This window comes from Sciurus vulgaris, assembly GCF_902686455.1.
Source record: "Sciurus vulgaris genome assembly, chromosome: X".
Taxonomy (NCBI): Eukaryota; Metazoa; Chordata; class Mammalia; order Rodentia; family Sciuridae; genus Sciurus; species Sciurus vulgaris.
Window position 1 is genome coordinate 32,492,405 of NC_136471.1, and position 25,426 is coordinate 32,517,830.

General features: G+C 38.6%; 1 protein-coding gene across 2 annotated transcripts; it reads left to right on the forward strand.

Moving 5' to 3' along the window:
- The first annotated feature begins 525 nt into the window (after positions 1-525).
- Positions 526-17,192, forward strand: UPF3B (UPF3B regulator of nonsense mediated mRNA decay). Of its 2 annotated transcripts, XM_079123401.1 has the most exons (11): positions 604-786; positions 1,659-1,765; positions 1,939-2,045; positions 6,957-7,055; positions 8,421-8,531; positions 9,753-9,796; positions 10,252-10,434; positions 10,835-10,873; positions 12,705-12,865; positions 13,170-13,464; positions 16,068-17,192. In XM_079123401.1, the coding sequence occupies exons 1-11, from the start codon at positions 631-633 to the stop codon at positions 16,215-16,217; spliced, it is 1,452 nt and encodes a 483-aa protein (XP_078979527.1). In that variant the 5' UTR covers positions 604-630; the 3' UTR covers positions 16,218-17,192. The 2 variants fall into 2 exon arrangements, with proteins under 2 accessions (XP_078979526.1, XP_078979527.1); XM_079123400.1 differs by lacking the exon at positions 10,835-10,873 and having other exon boundaries at positions 526-786; positions 16,068-17,190.
- The last annotated feature ends 8,234 nt before the right edge of the window (positions 17,193-25,426 follow it).

A 25,426-nucleotide genomic window follows, 5' to 3' on the forward strand; every position in this document is an offset into this window, starting at 1 on the left:
TACTTAGGCAGGAGGGTCGCGAGTTCAAGGCAGCCTGGGCACCACAGTGAGACCCGCCCCCCTCCCTCCTAATACATCTCACAAAAGAAAAAACCCACAATTTGTTCCCCAAGTGAGGGAAAATTGGGATAGTATTCTTTATCTGAGGACAATTATGCTAAGTACCCCCCCCACAGAACCTATATTTTGATCTTAAAAAAAACCCTAAATTTTCAAGATGAAAAGATTCCATTTATTACAAATAGGAACATGAGATAGCTACAATTCCATTACTCCGAACTGAAAGCGGTAACTGCTTCGTATGCCGGGATATGTAGTCCCCGAAAGAGCCGTTTCTAGTCAAGATGGCCGAGTTGCTAATGACGCGCGAAGGGGCGGGCCTCAAGGGAAGTCCCAGTCGCGAAGGGATTGGGCGGCGCGGGGATTCAGCAGGCGGGAAGTAAAGACCAGGTGTTAGAACCTTTCCACTGAAGTCTCGCGAGATTTTGAGGCCCAATGGAACACGGAGCTCGGCTTATCACTAAGGGCATTTGTTGGGGGCGGAGCTCCAACGGGAGCTGCCCGCGAGTCGTAGGTGCCCAGCGTAACGGCGTTGCCTGAGCGGCCGCTCGGAGGAGCGTAATCGTGGCCATGAAGGAAGAGAAGGAGCAGAGGCCTAAGGAGAAGCGAGTAACCCTGTTAACGCCCCCGGGGGCCACAGCCAGCAGCGGTGCGGCTTCGTTGGAAGGAGCCAAAGGGGACGACAAGCAAGATCGCAACAGGGAGAAGAAAGAAGCTCTAAGCAAGGTGCCCGGCCGGCAGTTGGCCCGAGAGAGGGCGGGACGGGTCCACTGCCCGTGGAGGTTGACTGGAATGGGGTTACTTCTTCCTTTTCGGGTTCTTCTGTCTCTTCGTCTGAATGAAAATCACTTCACTTTGTCTTATATATTAGCCCGAAATGGGGGGAATCCCTCCCGATCAAGCGCTGGGGTGGGGTTAGGAGAAGGAGGAATTCCCCAGACAAGGGTTTGGGTTAGAGCTTCGAGATGATAATGGGAAGGGAGGGCGGCTGTAAAGAGAATGAGGAATAAAGTTTAATTGGGGAGAATTGTTAACGAAGGGGACATCGGGGTGGGAGTAGTTGGCGGTAGGAGTGTTAATCGGGGCGAGTTGGGGGAGAGGACTAGGGGGATTGTCTGCAGAGGCAGATCGAGAACATGCTGTTTGAACATGAGAGCAGTGGGCGAATTTTTTATACGCGTTACAGAGGTTTTAAATCTTTAAGCCGAATGGTCAAGGATTTTGTTTTAGGGTGTGTTAGACGTGGGTGAGAGATACTAAATTAAAATTTCATGGCAAAAGACCAGGGCTGGCATACTAATTTGCCACTAGATCTGTTGGAAATGAATAGTAGAAAATATTTCCCAAATCTGGTAAACTGTCCCACTGTGGTATAACAGCAGATCCGGAGATTTTCCTTACCCCAGGCGGTTCTCATTTCCAAGAATTTTAAAATTACGTTTGACTAATTCCGAGCATTGAACTACAAAAGAATATTTTCTCTTGGGTTTTAATAAGTGATCTTTTATTTTAAAGCCGGTCTTCAGGAACTGTGATTCTTTCAGATATGACAGGAAATTGACTTGTACTAATTTTATTTTCCTTATTCGTTTCCTAAGGTGGTAATTCGAAGATTACCTCCCACTTTGACCAAGGAACAACTTCAGGAACATCTTCAACCTATGCCTGAGCATGATTATTTTGAGTTTTTTTCTAATGACACTAGGTAAAAGGAAGAAAAAAAGTGGGAGGGGGGTAAATGAAAAAGATTTCTTCCATTCTTTTTATCCAGCTAATTTTTTTTATTTGTTTTTTGATCCTGTCTTTTTAATATATGTGTACTTATAATTCAGCCAGACACATGCAAACAGATTTACACTATTACTTTCCTTTCTGCAGTCTGTATCCTCATATGTATGCCAGAGCATACATCAACTTTAAAAACCAAGAGGACATTCTTTTGTTCAGGGATCGCTTTGATGGTTATGTATTCCTTGACAATAAAGGTGAGTCTTTGTAACTGAACTAGAGAGAAGTTTGTCATTTTTATGTTTAAAACAATATACATATCCCAATGTTTTCTCCATGACTTTGTAGGTAGCTCTTCTAAAATCCTAGGTGATAAAATGTACATTTAAAAAGCTTTACACATTTGATAAGCTTATTGCAGGCTTATAAATTGGTCGTCCTGGGGTATTTCTATTAACCTGCTATTTCTTTAATTTGATCAACTGAGTGAAATTGCCACAGTTTTCTCCTTGTGTGACACTTTTTTTTTTTGCCCTGATTTAGACCTGCTGTTCTGTTTAGTCACAGCAGCAATACTGTTAAATGACTCTTTAAAATTGTATGACAAGTTTTAAATATTTACTTCTCACCCTGCTTCAGGAACCATTTATTTAATTATTTAATTCATATCCTTTAAGACAACAGTTGTATATACTTAAAACATCAAACTTGATCTCCTGCATTATATCCAAGAGGGTCCAGTCAAGGAAGGAATATTTCTGCCTAAACTCACTTTTTATTTAAAACCTGCTGCTTGCAACATTTAGCCAGAAAATATCCAAGTTACCATTTCTCACCTTTTGGGGGCTTGTAATCATAGGTAAATGGTGTGGTTTGTTTAGTTTTTTTTTTTCTTAGTATTACTTCAGTATGGTAAAATTTATATCTCTGTCAGGGATCATGCCAATAAAAGCTTGAAGAAGGATCACCAACTGTGTTTATCCAACTTTTGTGTGTGTGTGTGTGTGTGTGTGTGTGCAGAGATCAAACCTAGGGCCTTGTGCATGCTAAACTTGCACTTTCCCTACCCTTGTCCCACTTTTGTTAATTCCTCCAAACCATCTAGATTTCCACCCTATTTTTTGAATAAAACATAATTTTCCATCTTTTTAATTCCAATAGATAGTAATGATTTCTTATTTACTTAGCCTGGAAATTCAAGTTGTGTTTAATTTTTGCATTTCTTTTTTGTAAATTTATATTTCATACAAGTGATGAGTCTTGTCAATTTATTGTTTTTTATTATTCACCTAGACCTAATTATACTTTTATATTTTACGGCATCATCAGCTAATGCTTAGGCAACCACTGTCTGAATTTACAGGATTTCCTATTTCTGTATAATCCAATCTATTGCATAGAATTGATCTTTCTGAGAAGGTGATTTAACAGTTGTGGGAAAAAAAGTGTAAACTTAGACTGTTAGCCAAAGCCCTCCATAGTCTGCTTTGCTTCTGCTTTTTCAGCCTGTTTTCCACAAATTCCCTCTCCTTTAGTCTGGTGTATTTATTCCACTCTTTCTCAGATATATCACAGTTATTAAGCTGATTCTGCATTTGTTAGGATTTTTTTTTTTTTTTTTTGCAGTGCTGGGGATTGAACCCAGGGCCTTGTGCTTGCAAGGCAAGCCCTCTACCAACTGAACTATCTCCCCAGCCCCAGGATTTCTTTTCTTTTTTAAAGTGTGCTTTTTAAAAATTTTTTTAGATGTTGACAGATCTTTATTTTATTCATTTATTTATATATGGTGCTGAGAATCGAACCTAAGTGCCTCACATGTGCCAGACAAGCACTCTACCACTGAGCCACAACCCCAGCCCTCTTTTTTAATATTTATTTTTGTTGTAGATGGACACAATACCTTTAATTTACTTAGTTTTATATGGTCCTGAGGCTGGAACCCAGTGCTTCACACATGCTAGGCATGCATGCCACCCCTGAACTACACCACAGCTCCATTTGCTAGGACTTCTAAAATCCTATTTCCTCCATAACTGCTTTGTGATGTCTTTAGGTCAATTCTTATTCTCATGTATGTCTACATGCCAATGATCAAAGTAGTAGTTTGTACCTTGTATGACATTGTTCTGTGGCAGGAATCTGGTGAACTTTTTCCCTAGTAATTGTTTGGGTTTTTTCTTTTTGAGATATAACTCACATACCACGAAATTTACCCACTTAAAGTATATCACTCCTTGGTTTCTGGTATATTCACAAAGTTGTGCAGTTAACTCCAGAATGTTTTCATCATTCCAGAAAGAAACCCATATCTATTAGTAGTCATCTCCTATTTTCCCCTTCCCCCAGCCCCTAATAACCAGTAATCTACTTTGTATCTTACAGATTTCTTTATTCTGGACATCTCATGTATACAGAATCATACAATATGTGGTCTTTTATGACTGGCTTCTTTAACTTAGCATAATGTTCTCAAAGTTCATCCATGTTATAGCATGTATCATCACTTCATTCTTTTTTTTGTTATTTTCTGCATTTAAATTGTGGCAAAATTCATATAAAATTTATCATCTTAATCACTGTTAAGTGTACACTTGGTAGTGCTAGTATATTCGTAATGTGCAACTAATCTTTAGAAATTTTTTATCTTGCACCAGGCACAGTGGCACGTGTCTGTAATCACAGCAACTCGGGAGGCTGAGGCAGGAGGATCACAAGTTCAAAGCCAGTCTCAGCAATGCAGTGAGACCCTGTCTCAATAATAAAAAGGTCTGGTGATGTAGCTCAGTGGTAAAGTGGATCTGGGCTCAATGCTAGTACAAGGAAAAAAAAATTTTTATATTGCAAAACTAATAATTTACCCATTAAACAACTCCCCATGTCCTCCTCACACCCAGCACCATCATTCTACTGTCCGTCTCTATGAATTTGACTACCCTAGATACCTCAAATAAGTGGAATCATATAGTACCTTTTGGTGACTGGCTTCACTTAGCATAGCATTCTCAAGGTTCATCCATGTTGTATTATGTATCAGAATTTCATTTTTAATGCCAATATTCTATTGTACATATTTTGTTTATCCTTTCATCTATCAAGGGACACTTGGGTTGCTTCTACTCTTGGTTATTAGGAATGATACTGCTATGAAAATGGGTGTGCAAATATGGAATTTCTGTCATGCGGTAATTGATTTTTCTTTTTCGTTTTCTTTTTTTCCTGAGGATTGAACCCCGGGCTTCAGACATACTAAGCAGGCACTCTACCACTGAGTTACACCCCGAGCCTCTATTTTTTATTTTTTGAGGAATAAAAAATAGTATTTTCCCTAACAGGTACATCATTTTACATTCCCACCAAAAAATAACAAATGTTCTAATTTTTTCACGTCCTCATCAGCACATTATTTTGTTTATTTGTGTGATGGGTTTTTTTGTTTTTTTAATTTATTTTTTGTACCAGGGATTGAACCCAGGGGCATTCAACCACTGAGCTATGTCCCCAGCCGGTTTTATTTTTTTTATTTTGAGACAGGGTCTAGCTAAGTTGCTTAGGGCCTAAGTTGCTGAGGCTGATTTTGGACTTGCAATCCTCCGGTCTCAGGCTCCTGAGCTGCTGGGATTACAGGTGTGCCCCACTGTGCCCAGCATTTTCAGTTTTTTTGATAGTTGCCATCCTAATGGGTGATATCTTATGGTTATAATTTTGCATTTCCTTACTTACTAGTGATATTGAGTATCTTTCCATAGGTTTGTTGGCCATTTGCATACCAACTTTGGAGATAAGTCTTTCTTTTTTTTGTATTATTGGGGATTGAACCCAGGTCCTATGCATGTTAGGCAAGCATTCTAGGCATGTGTCCTACCACTGAGCATATCCTTAACCCTAAGAAATTTCTATTCAAGTACTTTGACCATTTTTTAATTATTGTTGTTGTTGAGTTGTAGGATTTCTTTATATATTCTGGATATTACCCCTTGTCAGATAATATGTGGAAATATTTTCTGCCACTCCATGGGTTATCTTTTCACTCTGTTGAATTTGTCCTTTGGTGCAGTTTTTAAAATTATTTTTAATACCTTTATTTTATTTATTAATTTGTGTGGTGCCTTGGATCGAACTCAGTGCCTCACATAATAGGCAAGTGCTCCTCCACTGAGTGCTCCACCCCAGCCCTGTTGCACAGTTTTAAATTTTGATATAGCCCAATTAATTTTTTTAACAAGAGTTTTAGTGTGGTGAGAATATTTCACATGAGATCTGCCCCCTCTTTTTATGTTTGTTGCCTGTCCTTTTCGTGTCTTGGAGTTTTTGGTTTTTGTTTTTTTACTGATAACAGGTTTTTCTTTCAGCTTTATTGAGGTATAATTGACAAATTGATAAAAGTTTAAATTGTATAACATGATAACATTATACATATGTATTGTGAAATCATCACAATGAATTTAGTTAACACACCTATTACTTCATATAGCTACCCTTTTAAAAATAACTTTTTGAGATATAATTCACATATCATTAAAGTTTACCCTTTTAAAATATATACTTCACTGACTTTTCATATATTCAGAGTTGTGCAACCATCACCACCATCTAATTTTAGGATATATTCCTCACCCCAAAGAGAAACCCCATTAGTCATTAACTCCTATTCTCACCACCACAATCCCCAGCTCTGAGCAACCATTAATCTAGTTTCTACCTCTTTAAATTTGCCTGTTGGATATTCCTAATTTTTTTTAAACAAAAATTTGTAGGGTTTCTTTTCACATATCAAAATACTACATTTTATAAGTTGAATTTAAATGAATTGTTTACTTACCTGCCATATCTTCATTAGTGTACTTTGAGACAGGGTCTTGCTGTGTTGCCCAGGCTGATCTCAAACTCTTGGACTCAAGCTATCCCTGCCTTAGCCTCCCAAGCTATTGGTACTACAGGTGTGTGCCACCACACTGAACTTGCTGCCATATCACTGATTATGTTAATAGTGTGAATTTGGGGTTCCATTGATAGCCAGTTGATTACAATTGTGCCAGTGCAATTTATGCAATTTGGGAGACTTTCAAATGACTGCCATCTAAGGAGACCTAGAAAATAGTGGGTAGATTCTCTTGTATCCACCTTTTACATTTTATTTGTTATAGCAAGTGTGTTTTTTTTCTAAACAGGTCAGGAATATCCTGCTATAGTAGAATTTGCACCTTTTCAAAAAGCTGCAAAAAAGAAGACTAAGAAAAGAGATACCAAAGTGGGGACTATTGATGATGGTACAGTATAGCTCTAGTTACATAATGCTGTTGCCATGGGTTTTTTTTTTTTTTTTTTAAAGAATGCCTTTGTAAGAATTCATTAGACCTCAGTACTTTAAATTAGAAAACATATAGAATAAAGTCAACGAAAACTGTTATTTCAGTGAAAGCTTTGCTTAATTGTTAGAATAGAGATGGGTTTCTTGCAGAGTTTCTGCTTTCTGGCTAGTGGCATTTCATTCATCTACCACTAAGCAATATGATATTGACTGCTGAGTGGGAAATTATCATGGGTTTATTAACTAGAAGACAATGGGGAAAATCAGATGTTTCCAAGTACAGTTGCTCCTGGTGACACCTTATCATTGTTATGATTATTTATTTGATTTTCAGTTTGCATCATCTTTATAAAGAAGGTTTGAACTATGATAGAAAAATTTCCATACCCAAGTAACTCCATATAAAATTGTTGAAGTAGTTGGTACTATTTTCTAGGCTTTGAATCGTAGTAATTAGGTTGAATAGATATATAGGAATTAAAAAACTGCAATAATTTCTATGTTAGGTAAACCAGCTCCAGATTTTAAGATCTCTATATTGTTATGTTGGACAAGTATTGTGTAACTTTTGTTATATTGGATAAGGATTTAGTGCAGATGCTTTGTATAAGACATTGGTATTTTAGGATCATCTAGTTGGAATTTAACATCATTTGTTATTATAAAAAGTGTGTTATTAAACAGTAAAAACTCAATAACATAGCTGCTTATTGATGATACCACAGATTTAAATATGGAAGACAGATCAAGTGACATATTCAACAATGTATACAAATGAGCAATATAACAACCCAGATGTATGGCTCTTTCTGATGTCAGAAGTTTCTAGGATAGAACTCCAGGAATTACTGTTACCTCCCGTGCCATATCTAGGACTTTCCCTCCATCCCACCAGTTTATCTTTTTGGAACACCTGATTTCCTATGCTGAATTTACTTAAAGTGAAGTGTATTCATACAGGAATTGCTTACATGTTATACCTAATACTCTCTGAAGGTTCCACATCTATAACTTTCAGTTCTCCCATAAGTGTGACTCTTGATTTTAGTAGTAGTTTTGATTTTTAACAGCAAACTGTAACATCCCTGGTGAGTCTGTTTAAATGTGTGGTGTCTCATTTTTATTGACCCAGATTCCCATAGTGGGTATCCATCGTAAAGGGAGTTCCAAGAGTCAGTGACCAGTTGAGCCCTAAATAGTCTATCTTCTGTATTTTTTCAGTCTTTTATGAAGTAAAAATTATCTTCTTTGCTAAATAAGTATCCTAGATATTTCTTTTTCTGTTTAAAGTCTCAATTTTCTGGTTTCTTAAATGATTATTTAGATCCAGAATATAGAAAATTTTTGGAAAGTTATGCCACAGATAATGAGAAAATGACATCTACTCCAGAGACACTGCTAGAAGAAATAGAAGCCAAAAACAGAGAATTAATAGGTAAGTGGGCAAAGGAATTGGGGGCAACAGCTTTTGCATCAGATGCCTCAGTCTATCTCCTCCTTCCCTCGCTCGATCTGTGTGACCTTGGGGAAGTTTCTCCCTCCTCTGAGCTTATTTCTTCTGTTGGAACATGCAGATGATAATACCTGTCTCACAGAATCATGAAAATGCACTGATAAGATGGGACAAATTCTTGGTAACCTGCCTAGTATCACGTAAATAAAAAGTTTAAAGATTAATAAGGCATGTTTAGACAGTGGTAAGCCTTTGAAGATCAACTAGTATTATGTTTCTAAAAAAATTTTTGACCTGAAAATATCAAAAAATGAAATTAGTTACTGCAAAATTAAAAACACCTTGGAAAAATTCTAGCTTGAGTGCTGGTTCTAAGTAAGGTTGACATTACAGTATCAGTTTTAAACAGGAGGATAGGATTGACCAGGATTTACACTTCTAGGAATTTATCTTCAGGATGTGTGTGTCAAAAAGTTGACTGCAGCCGGGCATGGTGATACACGCCTGTAATCCCAGTGGTTTAGGAGGCTGAGGCAGGAGAATTGCAAGTCCAAAGCCAGTCTCAACAACGTAGCAAGGCCCTAAGCAACTTTGCAAGACCCCGTCTCTAGATAAAAAATAAAAAGGACTGGGGATGTGGCTCAGTGGTTGAGCATCCCTGGGTTCAATCCCCAATACCCGGCCCCCCCCCCAAAAAAAATGACTGCAAGGCTTATAGCATTTTTCAGAATGTTAAAAAATTAACTTAAATATTCTTCTAAAACTTGATTTTTATTAATGGCTGCATAAGATAAGTCCATTTTGGGTAACTTTCTTAGAATAAATTCCCTTAGTGGAAATATGGGGTCAAAAGGATTGGATATTTTTAGTCCCTTCACTCAGTTTGTTTCCACTTGAACAAATTTGTACTCCTGTCAGTAAAACAAGAGAATGACCTTTGTACTTAACTCTCACTAACTGCAAATTTATTCTTAAAAGATTGATTTATTATTTTACTGGGAGTTTTTTTCACTTTTTAAAAGTATTTTAAACCTTTATTGTTGAAATCAAATACTATTAAACTTCTTTTTGATAATATAATTATGGGGTATAGTCTAAGGGGTATAGTTTTTCCATCTTAGGTGGGTGGCATGAAATGCCAGAAAGTGGAATCCTTTCTAGGGGTTGATAAATATTATTAATAATCTGTTTACATTTATGTAGCTAAAAAGACAACCCCACTTTTGAGCTTCCTGAAGAACAAGCAGGTAAATCTTTTGTTTTTATAGTTCTCTCTTTAATTTCATTAGTTCACATTCTATAAACATTTTAAGAGCATTGGACACATATAGGAGAAATAGCCACTCTTTACATAATTATTCCTTAAAGAATTGGCTCCTTGGTCTCACTTTGGCCCTTTCCTTCATTCTGGTTGTGGGCCCATGGATTCACTCTGCAAATCTGCAGAGCCCCTAACTCATCCCAAAGATATTCTTGACACACACTGAAAGACTCTGAAAATATAGAAAGGCAGCAGTGGGAGACTGATTTAGCAGGTCCTCTTCCACTTTCTCATTTTCTGAGTAGGGTGGGGTTTAAGGAGGTGGTAGAAAGTAGGAAGGGAAGATGATCCAGTTAGTGGGTGCCTACCATGTCTTTGGATTGATTAGGGTTTTACTGATGTTTGTTTTGTTTGAAGACTTGTGTTGATGTCTCTTTCTAGAGAATGAGAGAAGAAAAGAGGGAAGAAAGAAGGCGGCGAGAAATAGAAAGAAAAAGACAAAGAGAAGAAGAGAGAAGGAAGTGGAAAGAGGAGGAAAAAAGAAAAAGGAAGGATATAGAAAAGCTAAAGAAGATAGATAGAATTCCAGAAAGGGACAAATTAAAGGATGAACCAAAGATTAAGGTATGAAAATAATTGAAACCGACTACATGTTGCTGAAAACTGCATGTATTTATTTCTTTTTGCATGTATCTTGTGTTTGTGTAAATGAGTTTTTTTGTTTTTGTTTTTTGGATTTTGTCCTTTTTTGCAGGGGGGGTGGTGTACAAATAAAAATCTTTCCTGTTAAAATTATTTTTAAAATTAAGATCATTTAAAAGGGTTAAGTAGTTTATATGATATTATTTAGTGAAGATCTGTGTTTTTTTAATCATTGAAAATGTTTGATATTTGGATTATTAGTCTCAGTTCACAGTAAATGAGGGCTCAGGGCTGGCTGGCATGAATTTTGGGTTTTATTCAGCTTTTCCTTCATAATTGATACATGAAGTTGCCTCATCTGTTTGTTTTCCACTGTCTTCAGGTACACAGGTTTCTGTTACAAGCTGTGAATCAGAAAAATGTAAGGACCAATTACATGATACAGAGCACCTAGTATCATGTCACACACACAGGTCTTAGCTCCTCAGTCCTTCTGGTGGTGGTGGTGGTAGTGTTACCTGTTAAACCCCTTCAGCCTGATATGAGTCTTTTTAAAAGTTGAGCTATTTAAATTCCTACCTTAAAAAGAAGCCCAGGTGATTTCCTAATGCTCTGCTGTGTACCCAGAAGCTTCAATGACATAACAGCCAGAAGACAACCAGGCCTATTAGCTCTTTCTCATCATCTTATATGCCTCTTATAACTGGCTGCCTTGTGGGAGGACTAGGGATAAATATCCTACATGAAATATTCTTCCCTCTCACATGACTCCCTTGTTATCTTCTTGCATCTAACTGAGAATCTGTGAGCTGCAGATTCTGATCAGTGCATTGCATGTAGGAAGAAAAAACCCTGTAGAAAGATCCCAACCTTGCTGCTTCCCTTCTGAGGGCATGGCTTGGGCAGCTCTTACTTCCTGGGGAAGTACTAGTACCTAGTACTTCAGAAAGTCAGAGAACATCTCACAGAGATGGCAGCAGGGTCTCCTTTTACCTCCTAAAACTCAGCAGTTTATGTGGCTAGGGTTCCCTCGAGTCTCTATGGGACTCATTATTGGTAATAAGGTGCTTAGGGGAAAGGCGAGTTTCCCATTTTAATTCTTTCCAGCAATCTCTTTGTCTGCCGTGCCACAAGTGATTTGACTTGCTATTCCTGATGATCAGCAAGGCAGAAGGTAGAGCCAGCCATGCTAGAGACATTCATTATGTTCTTATTAGAATAATGAACATCTTGGCTTCAAATACAGATGTTCATTAAAGAAATAAGAACACTTCCAATGAAACCTGCACATGGTATCCTCACTTTACACTGGTGCTTTCTTTGTGTCCAGTTTGGACTTCTATTTGCAGTGGCTGGCTGTGTGCTAGAATGCTCCATGCTTAAGTCTTCTGATGCTTTGCCTTTTGCTTGGTGACTTGGATGATGCCTTTACCCTGAGATTGACCTTGTATGAAGCCCTCACTTTGAGACATAAAATTCTTCTATTTTGCCTAAGAATCTCTCTGACTACACTTAAGTGTGGGTATTCTAGAGAGATTTATAGCAGTGATGTGAGAAAGAATGGCATTTTTGAACATATATATATGTGTATCATATATATATGTCTGTGTATGTATGTGTATATATATACATATATATGTATATATATATGCCAATGAATGGAGTTCCTACTCAGTAGAGATGGAACTTCCCCATCTGTAATAAAAGGCATTTGGATTTTTAAATCAAATACCAGGTAATTCTTGCTATTCATCTTTAATGATAATTTTTACCACCATAAGTATGTTATTCTCAGGCTCAAGGCAGAATTATTCCTGCAATGGATCTCTCCTTTGGTGACCAAGATATTTGTCATTCCAAGTACACAGACAGTTCTACAGTAATGATCTGCCTAACATTTTAAATTTGTGAAATATTTTCCCATCAAATTATATTGATAGACATACTGGTGTGCTACAAAAGCATACGTGGAGATGTGCATTGGTTCACTTACAGGTTGACCCATTCAAAGCCAAAGGAGTCTTGATCCCATTGCCACAAAGTGATTAAGCCACTTAATTTGGGTGGATAACACTTTCACATTAATAGCATTACTATTCTGATGCACTAATTGTTCACCTGAAAGATTAAGAACACCTGCAGAGATAAGGCGCCTTCTTCAGTCTAAATTTTAAATATTTAGTATATTGTTTTAATTGAATCAAAAGACAGTGACCCACTCTTCAAAATCAAACAACATGTTCTCTTTAAAGCTGCTCAAGAAACCAGAAAAAGGAGATGAAAAAGAGTTGGACAAAAGAGAAAAAGCCAAGAAACTGGACAAAGAGAATCTGAATGATGAAAGACCCAGTGGGCAAAGTTGTATCCTGCCCAAGCGTTCTGAGGGCGAATTTAAAGACGAAAAGCCAAAGAGGTCAGTTGAGGGCTCTTGGCTATATTTAATTGCTAGATGCTAATATCATCGCTATAACCTGGACTTATACCTGGATTAAGATAAAACTGTTTAATGTGGGATAGGGGGACAAGGAGGAAGGGTTTCAAATATTCTGGTATCTTAAACTGGGTCAATGGTTTTTGGGTTTTGTTTTTTTCTAAAACACTAGTATTTTTACTGTGCTCTAAAAGTAGCAACCTCATTGCAGTGGCCAAATCGGAATCAGTTTTCCTGCATTTATGGTTATGATATGTTTGAGGGTTCAGTCTCTGTTTTCATGCAGACCTGAAGATGAGAGCTGCAGAGACTATAGGGAGCGGGAACGGGATTATGAACGAGATCAGGAGCGCATATTCCGTGAGAGAGAGAGACTGAAGCGGCAAGAAGAAGAGCGCCGAAGGCAGAAAGAGCGCTATGAGAAGGAGAAGGCTTTTAAAAGAAAAGAAGAAGAAATTAAAAAAGAGAAAGAAGCACTTCGTGATAAAGGAAAGAAGAATGAAAGTACAGAATCAATAGGCAGCTCAGAAAAATCTGAAAAGAAAGAGGAAGTGGTTAAGAGAGACCGCATAAGAAACAAGGTGCTGCTTTTCGTTAAATTTATTTTCATGAGGATCTGTTTTCCTCTTCTGGCAAACGTAAAGGAAAAGCTCATGGTTTATTTTAGATGTTTTTTTCTGGTGCTAGGGATCCGACCCAGGGCCTTAAAAGCACTGCACCACTAAGCTACATCTCCAGCCCCTACTGTAGATTTTTTTTTTTTTTTCAGAAAAGACCATTAGGAAAGAAGTTTATTAAATTCAGCATTTCACATCAGAGCATATATTCTATGCATATCATTCTTTCCCCTATGTTGGACACTAACAAACGACAGTTTCCTTTATTGTTTTGATTTTTATTTGTTCTTTTTAGTTATACATGACAGTAGAATGTATTTTGACATATCATACATACATGGGGTATAACTTCCCATTCTTGTGGTTGTACATGATGTAGAGTTACACTGGTCATATATTCATATATGAACATAGGAAAGTTATGTCCGATTCATTCTACTGTCTCTCCCCGCTACAGAATTTTTAAGGGAAAAATTATAACTATTCATGACTTTTGCAGTCTTGGATGGATTTTTTATTGACTGTAGAAATTTCAAGCATTCACAAAAGTAGAAAAAAAAAACAAAATAAAATCATGAATCCTCATGTACCCATCACCCAGCTTAAACAATTATCATTTTGTGGCTGGACTTCTTTCCACTCCATCCCATCTCTACCTCTAGTGAATTATTTTCAAGGAAATCCTAAACATTTAATTTCTTGTTTAAATACTTCAATATTAGAGGTAGTCTCTTTATTTTTCCTTTTTTTTTTTTTTTTTTTGTTTAACTGGGGATGGAACAGCACTCTACTTCTGACCTATAGCCCCAGCCCAAGTATTTTTCTTTATAACCCCACCAGCATTTTCACACCAAAAGAACTAAAAATAATTCCTCAACATCCTGTCTACTCAGTGTTCAGATTTTCTCAATTTCTTCATTAATATCATATATTCATATAAAGGTCCAGAAATTATATTTTCTTGAAATATCTCCTTATCTCTTTATTTATTAGAGCTTTACAGTTATACATAGTAGTTGGGAGTTCTCTTTTAACTTAAACAATTCTCCCTTTTTTTGTTTTCCTACCATTTACTTGTTGCAGAAACCAATTTTTCTTGCAGAACTTCTCACATTCCGAATTGCCAAGTTACATGCAATTGGTATCATTGAACCAATCTTCCATTTTTCCTTTAAAACTAGTAGTTAACAACTGATGTTCTTCTAGCTCAGTGGCAGAGTACATGCTTAGCATGCCCAAGGACCTGGGTTTAATCCACAGTGCTAAAAATAAAGAATTAAATAAAAAGTTAAAAAAAATAAAACTAGTTGTTATTCCTAGGGCAGAGGTCAGCAAACTTTCTGTAAAGGACCTGATGGTAAATGCTTAAGGCTGGCCTCAGCCCTAGGGAAAAAAATGAGCATGACTGTGCCAATCAGACTTTATTTACAAAACCAGGCCACCCCTAATCTAGACACTTGAATATATTCAGCCATAATCTTTGGCAAGAATACTTTGTAGATGGTGCTGTACTTGCTTTCCATTGCTTCACTTCAGGAACCATGATGTCTGGGTGTCCCTTTCTTTGTGATGTTATGATAAATCAATAGCAGTGTTACAGTGATTAGATAAAAGAATGTTGTTGGTGAAAATAATAAGCTGAATTATTTGGGGATGAAGGGTCTGTATCTGTAACTTCTATGGTTCTGCAGAAATAATTGTGTGTGGTGAAAAAAATATGTACACACAGACATTACAGACAAATGTGATGAAATGTGAACAGTTAATCTAGGAGAAGGGCATGTGGATATTTATTGTGGATAAATAAGACATTCTCTGCAGAGGTGGTTCACACAGTGCCTATACTGTACATTATCCTCATTTGTCACTTTTCAAGTAAACGCCTGTCTATATTAAAAAAAAAGTAACAATAATGCTTTAGCTGGGCACAGTGGCACTCACCAATAATCCCAGCTACTCAAGAGACTGAGGAAGGAGAATCACGTGTTTAAGGCCAGATTGGGCAACTAAGTGAGGAAAAAAAAAGCCTGTGTGTGTAGCATGTTCTATGGATCTGAGCTCAGAATTTCAGGGAAATTTCCAATTTAAGAGTTTTCATTCTTTTATTAGTGTTTTCACTTTAAAACATTTTTGTGTGTTCAGTGCTAGAGATCAAACTCAGGGCCTCATACATGCTAGGTAAGCACTCTACCACTGAGCTACATCCCCAAACCCTCCTAAATACTTTCAAGTGGTGTTGCGTCTAAGTCAGTTTACTGATGGGGAGGAGAGACAGTTGATGGCTGTGGTTTCTAATTAAAAAATTCAATGTAATTAGTTCAAATTGAAATGGTTAAGAAAATTAGGCAGTTGATTTCTTAAAAATTTAGGCATATAAAATAATACTTACAGAAGTGGTTGCTTTTCTTTGGAGACAGTGGATGGGCAATTGTTGTGTACCATGTGCTCACAGTTCTGGTCTTACATGACTTATTTTGTTACATATTAATACATAATTTATGACTCTGAAAACCCTATGTGAAAGCTTAATAGAATGTTGTAACATGCACCATTTCATTTTGCTTCAGGATCGTCCAGCAATGCAACTTTACCAGCCAGGAGCCCGAAGCCGAAATCGACTTTGTCCCCCTGATGACACCACCAAGTCTGCAGATTCAACCACACAAAGAAAGGAGGAAAGTGGTATTAGCCATAGAAAAGAAGGAGGAGAGGAGTGATAAGTTCAAATGGTCATAGGTGTCCTGACTGTCTAGGCAGCCAAAGAGCACGTATTAAGCAATCCAGAAGTGCCTTCAGGGCAAAGGAATAGAGAGAAAGAAAGGGGGTCGCTGTGCTGGTGGGATACACTGCAGAGGAGTATGTTTTGCGTCAAAGCAGGAATCTGATTGCAGGCTCAGAAATGGAAGTACAATTTCATTGTTTTTTGCAATTTCTACAAATTAATTTTAAAGTGTCAGAAAAAGATGGTGGTAGATATACCTTGTAATTTACAGGTGGGAAATGTTAAGTGAGGTCTTGATTTAATATGGCATGAGAAAAAGAGAGAGAGAGAGAAAGAGAGAGAGAGAGCCTGCTCTAAAATCAAAAGGTGTTATTAATCCTGGATTGAATTTTCTTCATTTGAGTGGAGCAGAGTCACTTTGAAGTCTTGTTCAGATCTACTTATATTGCATTGTTGGTGGTAACTATTGACTTTGTGTAGTATAAAAGCAAAAAGCACGTAATTGTAGTACAAGTACAGTGAAGAACAAATTTTTGCTAATGCAAAAAAACTTTTTTTGATGCAAAAATTTTAAACAGTCATGTTATATCTATATCCTATGTCCTAAAATTTTAGGATTATTTTTAAGCTTTTGTTTGCTTACATGATTAGCATCAATATTTTTAAACATCTCATTTTGCCTTTAGCATTTTTTCTATTAATAGGTATAACATAGTCCATGTTTGATTCTTGACGATACAGTCTTTTTTTTATCTTAGGTCTCATGGTCTGAGTACATACCCTCTCCAGGAAGGAAATAACACCAATATCTGTTCCTGTTAAATAGTGGCTTTTAGTCCTGGCTTGTTTTGTAGTGCTCTCAATAAATATCAATAGCACTCAATATAAAGCTGAGTGTGTTCATTTATATATTTTTGTGGTAGTGGGGATCAAACCTAGGGCCTCATGCTAAAAGCACACTTTCTGCCATTGAGCTGCATCCCCAGGCCCAAGCTAAGTGTGTTTATTAACTTTTACTAAATAGCTGTTGGTTTTGAGAAATTAAACTTTTTTTTTGGGGGGGTGCTGGGGATCGAACCCAGGGCCTTGTGCTTACAAGGTAAGCACTCTACCGACTGAGCTATCTCCCCAGCCCCAAGAAATTAAACTTTTGATACTGAATTAACTTCTTGAAAATTTTGAAAGGGGATGAAATGATATTAGTTTCTGCCTTCATTAGTTCCCCCAAGAGGCAGATCAAGTCATGGTTCACTGATCTTGTTCCATAAGAACCAAAATGTTTGGACAACATTCTTGTACTTCTGCTTGATTTTCTTCCAGTCAGCTCTTCCTAATGTGGCTTAAATTGGCCTTTACTTAAGTCACTATTGTACATTTCTTCAGGTTTTAGAAACCAGTCCCAAGAAGCAGATAGAGCAGATGAAACTTGAGGACATTATGCTAAGTGAAATAAGCCAGTCACAAAAATAAAATAAATATGATTCCACTTATATGAAATACTTAGTGAAAGATCATAAAGTGGTTTTCAGGAGGTGGGCAAAGTGGGAATGGGGAGTTATTGTTTAACATGTAGCATTTCAGTTTTATAAGATGAGAAACTTATGGAGATACATGGTGGCAATGGTTATACAACATTATGAAAGTATTCAAAATCACTGAACTGTACTTTAAAATGGTTAAAGGGGCCAGGTGCAATGGTACATGCCTATAATCCCAGCAACTTGGGAGGCTGAGGCTGGAAGACTGCAAATTCTAGGCTAGCCTCAGCAATTTAGCGAGGTCCTAAGCAACTTATCAAGACCCTTTCTCAAAAATTAAAAAAAAAAAAAGCTGGATGTGGCTCAGTGGTTAAGTGCTCCTGAGTTAAATCCACAGTACCAAAAATAAAATAAAATGGTTAAAGGGTAAATTTTTATATTATGTGTGGCTTTGCTTGTTTTTGTGGTACATAGAATTGAATCCAGGGGCACTTTACCATTAAGATAAATATACCCCCAGCCCTTTTTTTTTCTTTTTGGTACCAGGGATTGAATCCAGGGGCACTTAACCACTGAGCCACATCCCCAGCCCTTTTTTATATTTTATTTTATTTAGAGACAGGGTTTCACTGAGTTGCTTAGGATCTCTCTAATTTGCTGAGGCTGGCTTTGAACTTGAGATCCTCCTGCCTCGGCCTCCTGAGTTGCTGAGATTACAAGTGTGTGCCATCATACCTGACTACCCCCAGCCCTTTTATCTTTCATTTTGAGACAAGATCTCATAAGTTGACAAGGCTGGCTTCCAACTTGCAATCCTCCTGCCTCAGCCTCCTGAGTCTTTGGGACTACAGGTGTGTACCACCACACCCCATTATGTGTATTTTACCACAATAAAAAACAATTAGAAAAAATTAAAAGAAATTTTAAAAAAATAGCCCACAGAGGAGCCATTAAAATGATAATGAAGGGGCTGGGGTTGTAGCTCAGTGGCAGAGTGCTTACCTGGCATATGTGAAGCACTGGGTTCGATTCTCTGCACCACATAAAAATAAATAAAGGTCCATTGACAACTAAAAAATATTTTAAAAAAATGATAACAAAATAGTCCTCAACTAGGACAAAGTACTAAAATAAGGGAAGAGAAAATTTCAAGGAGAATGGCTGATGGTGTCCTATGCCAGAGAGAGATTTAAGGGAAGACAAAAAATGTGAAGTGTGAACTGGATTTAGCACTATTGAAGGCATTAGTGAACTGGTAAGAGAAAGCATGTTAGGGTAAGGGGGTGAATGGCAGGGGGAAGTGAAGATGGGGACAGTTGTATAAATGGGTCTTGGAGTTCAGAGAGAGATTTGGACTGGAGATATATCTGGGAGTTCCATGTATTTTTAGTTGTTCATTGACACCATGGGTGTGGATTCAGTCACTTAGGGGGAAAAAGTGAAGTAAGAACTGAAGCAGGGGTTGTAGCTCAGTGGTAGAGCACTTGCCTAGCATGTGTGAGGCACTGGGTTCCATCCTCTGCACCACATAAAAATAAAAGTCGATGAACAACTGAGTATATATATACATATATATACACATGCATATACATATATATATAAAACTGAAGCAGACATAGGGCTCAGTCTTGGAGAAATCTATTGCTGCTATACTAGCAAGGAAATGTACCTACAAAGACAGAGGAGTAGCCAGAGAGAGGAGAAAAACCAGAATACTCTGACCTACTTAATCCAAAAGAATATTTCAAGTAGTGAAGTGTAGTCAGTGGTCAAAAGCTTGCCTAGCATCTGTGAGTTTCTGAGTTTAATCCCCAGCACTGCAAAAAAAGAAACAAAAGTAGCAGCCACCAGGATTGGATGTTAGTGAAAGGTAAAATATAATGTCTGAAAAGGGCCACAGGATTCAGTGACTTACAAGTCATTAATGGTCTGGAATTACGGATAATGGAAGCCATTGGGTTGAGAATTAAAAAGCATGTATCGTTACAGAAGTCTGACCATGAAATCAAATGGAGATAAGTAAGTAAATAATGCTGATGAAGGCTCATTTTAAGTATGAGAAATACTAAATTATGTTTAAAGGCCAAAGGAAAGCTCTAAGAGGATGAATGTGGAGAGCAGAAGAGAAGTGATACCCAGTAGTGTAGGTTTCATGAAAAGGCAGGTGAAAATGGAAGCCAGAGCAGAGGTCAGAGGAGTTGGCCTTAGGAGAAAAGGTGCTCCTGAACCATCAGTCATGATTTGGCACTTCTTGCCTCCTTAACAGCTGGGTAAACTCAAGGCAGTTTTCCTATCAGCACCTCCCTCTTTTCTGTTTGCCTTGCCAGTCCAGCTCTGGGTAAACCACACTTCCCCACCCTACCCCTTTAAATTTCTTCTTTATTCATTTAGCAAACATTTACTAATCACTGACTATGTGCCAGGCCCTGAGGGTCAAGGACTCAAAAAAGCCCTTGTCTTTAAGGAACTCATGGTCCACTGGTACCAAGAGACAAATAATCAGAGTACAATGCACAATGTGAAAAGGGCTGTAGAGAGACAGGAAGGTGTAGGAGCCTTCTGCCTCTGAGATGCCAAGAGCTGCTGGAGAAAATCCCTAAACCAGATCAACTGGTGAAACCACAGGAGGGACCTGGAGTGGTGATGCACACCTGTAATCCCAGCTACTGGGAAGGAAGGCTGAGGATCCCAAGTTCAAGGTCAGCCTCAGCAACTCAGCAAGACCCTGACTTAACGGGGTGTGGTGGCGCATGCCTGTAAACCCAGTGCCTCGGGAGGCTGAGGCGGGAGGATCTCAAATTCAAAGCCAGCCTTAGCAACTTAGCGAGACCTTGTCTCAAAATAAAAAATAAGGATTGGGGATGTGGTCCGGTAGTTAAGTGCCCTGGGTTCAATCCCTGGTACAAAGACAAAAACAAAAACCCTGTCTCAAAAAATGAAAAGGACTGGGATGTAGCTCAGTGGTAGAGCAGCCCTAGGTTCAATCCACAGTGCTGCAAACAAACCAACCACAGGAGGGCCCTCCCTTTTGCTAAGCAAATTTTTAATACCTCTTGAATTAACATCCTTTTTCACAATGCCACTTTTTCTTTCTCTAGTTTGCTTCCTTGCTCTCCCTTTTTGTGTTGGGAGAGCAGGATGAGGACCACTTCCTCATTATAATTTCATATTCTTTCTTTTTTGGGGGATGGGGGTCTCCATATGCTACCCAGGTTAGTCTCGAGCTCCTGAACGCAGCTGATTCTCCTGGCGCAGCCTCCCTAGTAGCTGGGACTACAGGGATGCATCACTATGCCCAAACTATAATTTCATATACTTAATAAAATTTATAGGTAGCTGGGAGTTGAGCTCAAGGGTAGTGTGCTTGCCTAAGACCCTGGGTTCCATCCTCAGCACCACATACAAATAAATAAAATAAAGGTGTTGTGTTCATCTACAATGAAAACTATTTTTAAAAAAGACTAATTTAGCTTGATAAAATTAAGGTCTACCATTCTATGGATGATTCACAGGTGTTATTTTTAGTGCAGCCTTTTGTTGGTATATAGAACTCTGAACGTATTTTTATGGTTTTCTTTTTTCTCTTTTTTTGAGGGGGGGCATTCTGGGGATTGAACTCAGAGGTGCTTTACCACTGAGCTATCCCCAGCCCCTCCCTCCTTTTTAAAAATGTTTACACAGGATCTCTCTAAGTTGCCGAGGCTGGCCTCAGCTGCCTGAGCTGCTGGGATTGCAGGTATGCACCACCATGCCAAGTCTGTCTTCCTTCTTTCCTTCCTTCCTTTCATTTTTTTTTCTTTTCTTATTCCTCCCTCTCTCCCTCCCTCCCTTCCTTCTTTCCTTCAATTGAACCCACGAACGCTCTACTACTGAGCTATACCCCCAGCCCTTTTTAAATTTTGAGACAGGGTCTTGCTAGGTTATACAGGCTGGCCTGGAACTCGCAATCTCCCTGCCTCTGACCCTCACCCCTCAAGTCACTGGGATTATAGGCATGGTCCTCTGTGCCTGGCCCTAGAATTTTCTTTACTGTCTCTGGGCTGTTCTTTACACCACAAAAATTTATTATACTACGTATGATTATTAGAGAAGGCAAGGTAACAAAGATAGGCCTACGCTTGATGAATTCTTAGAAAGTATATGTTGACAGGTACAAACACAGGATTAACCTTAGAAATCTCACAGAACTCATTCACCAAATATTTATTAAGCTCCTACTACAGAAACATGGGTAAATACATAACTGGTTCATTACAACTTTAGTACATAACATGTATTTCCAGACTTTAAGGCTACCCTCTGGATTTCCAGCCATGAGCACTATGGTCTCAGATCTAGCTGCCCATGGAACATCTACACCCAATGATCCATAGGTATTTTGGGTTGCAAACTGATCTCCTGCTGAATCTCCCTCCCATTACTCAGAGGAACAGAGACTGAACCCAGGGGCACTGTACCACTGAGCTGGATCCCCATCCCTTTTTATTTTGAGTCAGGGTCTAAGTTGCTGAGGCTACCCTTAAACTTGAGATCCTTCTGCCTCAACCTCCCAAGGTGCTAGGACTACAGGTCTGGCTCTCAGAGGACATTAACCACCTATCCATCCAGCACCAACAGTCATATTTGATTCCATCCTCATCCCCTATAGTCAGTCATACTGTTAGCACAATTTAGCCCCCTCCTCTCCATCCTCCCACTGCCCTGGGACAGGCTGCCATCTTTCTTTTATTCACTCACTATTTTTTAAACACACCATGTGCCATTCATCTTCTAGACTTTGAAATTACATCAATGAACAAAATTCCTACTTGGATGTAACTTACATTCAAGTAGAGAGAGAAAATAAAAGAAGCAAAATGCATATTGTTAGAGAGTGACAGGTGCATAGGAGAAAAAAATAAGTCACACGGGAATATGATGTTCATAGGTGGGGGCTGAAAGGCTTCCATGAGGAGGTGGCATTTGAGGAAAGACTTGAGAAAAATGAGGGAACCATCCCTGTGCCTGTCTGGGGAAAAGCATTGCAAAGAACAAAGCACATGGAAAGGCCCTGGCATAAAAGTATGACCGGCAAGCCAGGCACAGTAGTGCACACCTGCGATCCCAGCAGCTCAGGAGGCTGAGGCAGGAGGATTGTGAGTTCAAAGCCAGCCTCAGCAACTTAGTGAAGCCCTAAGCAACTCAGTGGCAACCTGTCTAAATAAAATATAAAAAGTGCTGGGGATGTGACTCTCACTAAACACCCTTGAGTTCAGTCCCCAATACGAAAAAACAACAACAAAAAAAAGTCTGAAGCAGCAGTCTGAAAGGGGAAAAAAAACAAGCAAGTATGGTGTCCTGGAAGCCAAGTGAAGTCAACTAAGACAAATATTGACATATCAGAGGTCACCCATTATATGATTCCCTTTATATAAAATGTTCAAAATAGGAAAATCCAGAGATAGAAAGATTAGTGCTTACCTAGGGTTGGAGAAGAAGAATGGAAAATAATTGCTAATGGGTATGAATATCTTTTTGGATGACAAAAATGTTCTAGAAGTAGCTGCTTACAGTGACACATATTAGTAATCCCAAGGACTCAGGAGACTGAGGCAGGAGGATCACAAGTTGGAGGTCAACCTCAGAAATTTAATGAGCCCTTAGCAATTTAGTGAGACGCTGTCTCAAAATGAAAAAAGTAAAAAGGGTTGGAATGTAGCTCAGTTGTAGAGCTGCCCTGGGTTCAATCCCCATTATCACCCCTGAAAGAAATTGTTTTGGAAGTGGAGATGGTTGTACAATATTTGGAATATACTAAAACCCACTAAAGAGTATTTTTGGAAATGATTTGATGGTATGTGAATTATATCTCAATTTTTAAAAAGAATAGGAAGCCAGCATGTATGATTTTGTCAAAATGAACCCACCTACTGTGTATAACTATAATGCTTTAATTAAAAAAAGGAATAGGAAGGCAGATACGCTGATGCACACCTGAACTCCCAGCTATTTGGGAGGCTGGGGCAAGAGAATCAGGAGTTCCATGCCAGCCTGGGCAACACAGCAAGACCTTATCTCTTAAAAAAAAAACAAGAACAGGAGGAGAGAATTGGAAACAGTGAGTACAGACGAATCTTTCCCAGGGTTCTGTTTAAAAGGGAAGGACAGAAAGCAGCAATCACTAGAAAGGATGTGGGGGTAAAGAGCAGTTTTCTTTTTGAAGATGGGGAGAAATGAAAACATTTGTAAGTTGATGGGAACAGTCAAATGAAAAGCAAGGTCAGAAAGGGAAGAGTTGTCGGAGCTGGATTGTGAAATAGGCAAGGGTTTGGACCAGGGGCTCAAACAAGCAGGTAGGTCGGCTATAGTATAAACACTTACCTGTAGTAACAGGAGGACAGCAGAGTACAGATGCTCCTCAACTTACAAAGGATAAAGCCATCCTAAGTTGCATATATCATAAGTTGAAAATGCATTTAATACACCTAACATACTACATGAGTTCATTTTTTTATTACCATCATGAAATACCCAAGGCAGGCTACTTTATAAAGAAAAGAAGTTTATTTGAGCTCATGTTTCTGGAGATGCAATGTCTAGGGGCCTCATCCAGCAATGGCCTTCTTCCTGACAAAGTCCCAGGGAGATGCAGAGTATCACATGCAAGAGACAGGAAGCATGCACACATGTGTATCTGTCTCTCTTCCTCTTCTTTAAAGTTAGCAGGATTCAATCATGGGGGCTCCACCCTGAGGACCCTATCTAACCGTAATCACTTTCCAAAGGCTGCCTCTACATGAAATAGTCAAATTTAAGTTTCCACTCCTACGTGAATTGAGGGAGGAACCACATATAAACCATAGCACCTACAGAACATCAAAGCTTAGCCTAGCCTACCTTAAATGTTCTTAGCACAATGACAGTAACCTATGGTTGAGCAAAACCATCAAACACAAAGTCTCTTATAAAGTGTTGAATATTTGCTGGGTGCCAAGGGTACACGCCTGTAATCCCAGCCACTCAGGAGGCTGAGGCAGGAGGATGGCAAGTTCAAGGCCAGCCTCAGCAATTTAATGAGACCCTGTCTCAAAATAAAAATTAAAAAGGGCTGGGGATGTAGCTCAGTGGTAAAGTGCCCCTGGGTTAAATCTCCAGTAGGAAAAAAAAAAAAAAAAAAAAGATCGTATGGTTGACAGAGTGCTACAGATCACTGCCAAGGCCCAGCATCAGAAGAGAGGGCATCATACCACGTATTCATGTCCAAGAAAAAGATCAAAGTTCAAAATTTGAAGTATGGCTTCTACTAAATGTATTTCACTTTCACTTTATCATAAAGTCAAAAATCATGAGTCAATTGAGGCATAGTGGCACACATCTGTAGTCCCAACTACTTTTGGCAAGAGAATCACAAGTTGAGGCCAACCTGGGGAATCTAGTGATCCTATCTCAAAATAAGATGAGTACAATGGAGCACGCCTGTAATCCCAGTAACTAGGGAGTCTGAGGCAGGAAGATCACAAGTTCAAGATCAGCTTGGGCAATGTAGTGAGACTCTGTCTCAAAATAAAAAATTAAAAGGGCTGGGGATGGAGCTCAGTGGTAGAGCACTTAACTAGCATGCACAAGGCCCTGGGTTTAATCCCCAGTACCACAGGAAATTAAAAGAAAAAAGAAAAAAATCCTACCATCTAACAAGATTCACAGATGAAAATGAAGTGTTGTTCTAGAGTCACTGGATTAAAGTGAG

Excerpts from the sequence above, each read along its gene's own strand:
- UPF3B (XM_079123401.1), top strand. The coding sequence starts at position 631 with ATGAAGGAAGAGAAGGAGCAGAGGCCTAAGGAGAAGCGAGTAACCCTG. Across the intron at positions 7,056-8,420 it reads AGTGGGGACTATTGATGATG|ATCCAGAATATAGAAAATTT; the intron begins GTACAGTATAGC and ends ATGATTATTTAG. Across the intron at positions 12,866-13,169 it reads AAAGACGAAAAGCCAAAGAG|ACCTGAAGATGAGAGCTGCA; the intron begins GTCAGTTGAGGG and ends GTTTTCATGCAG.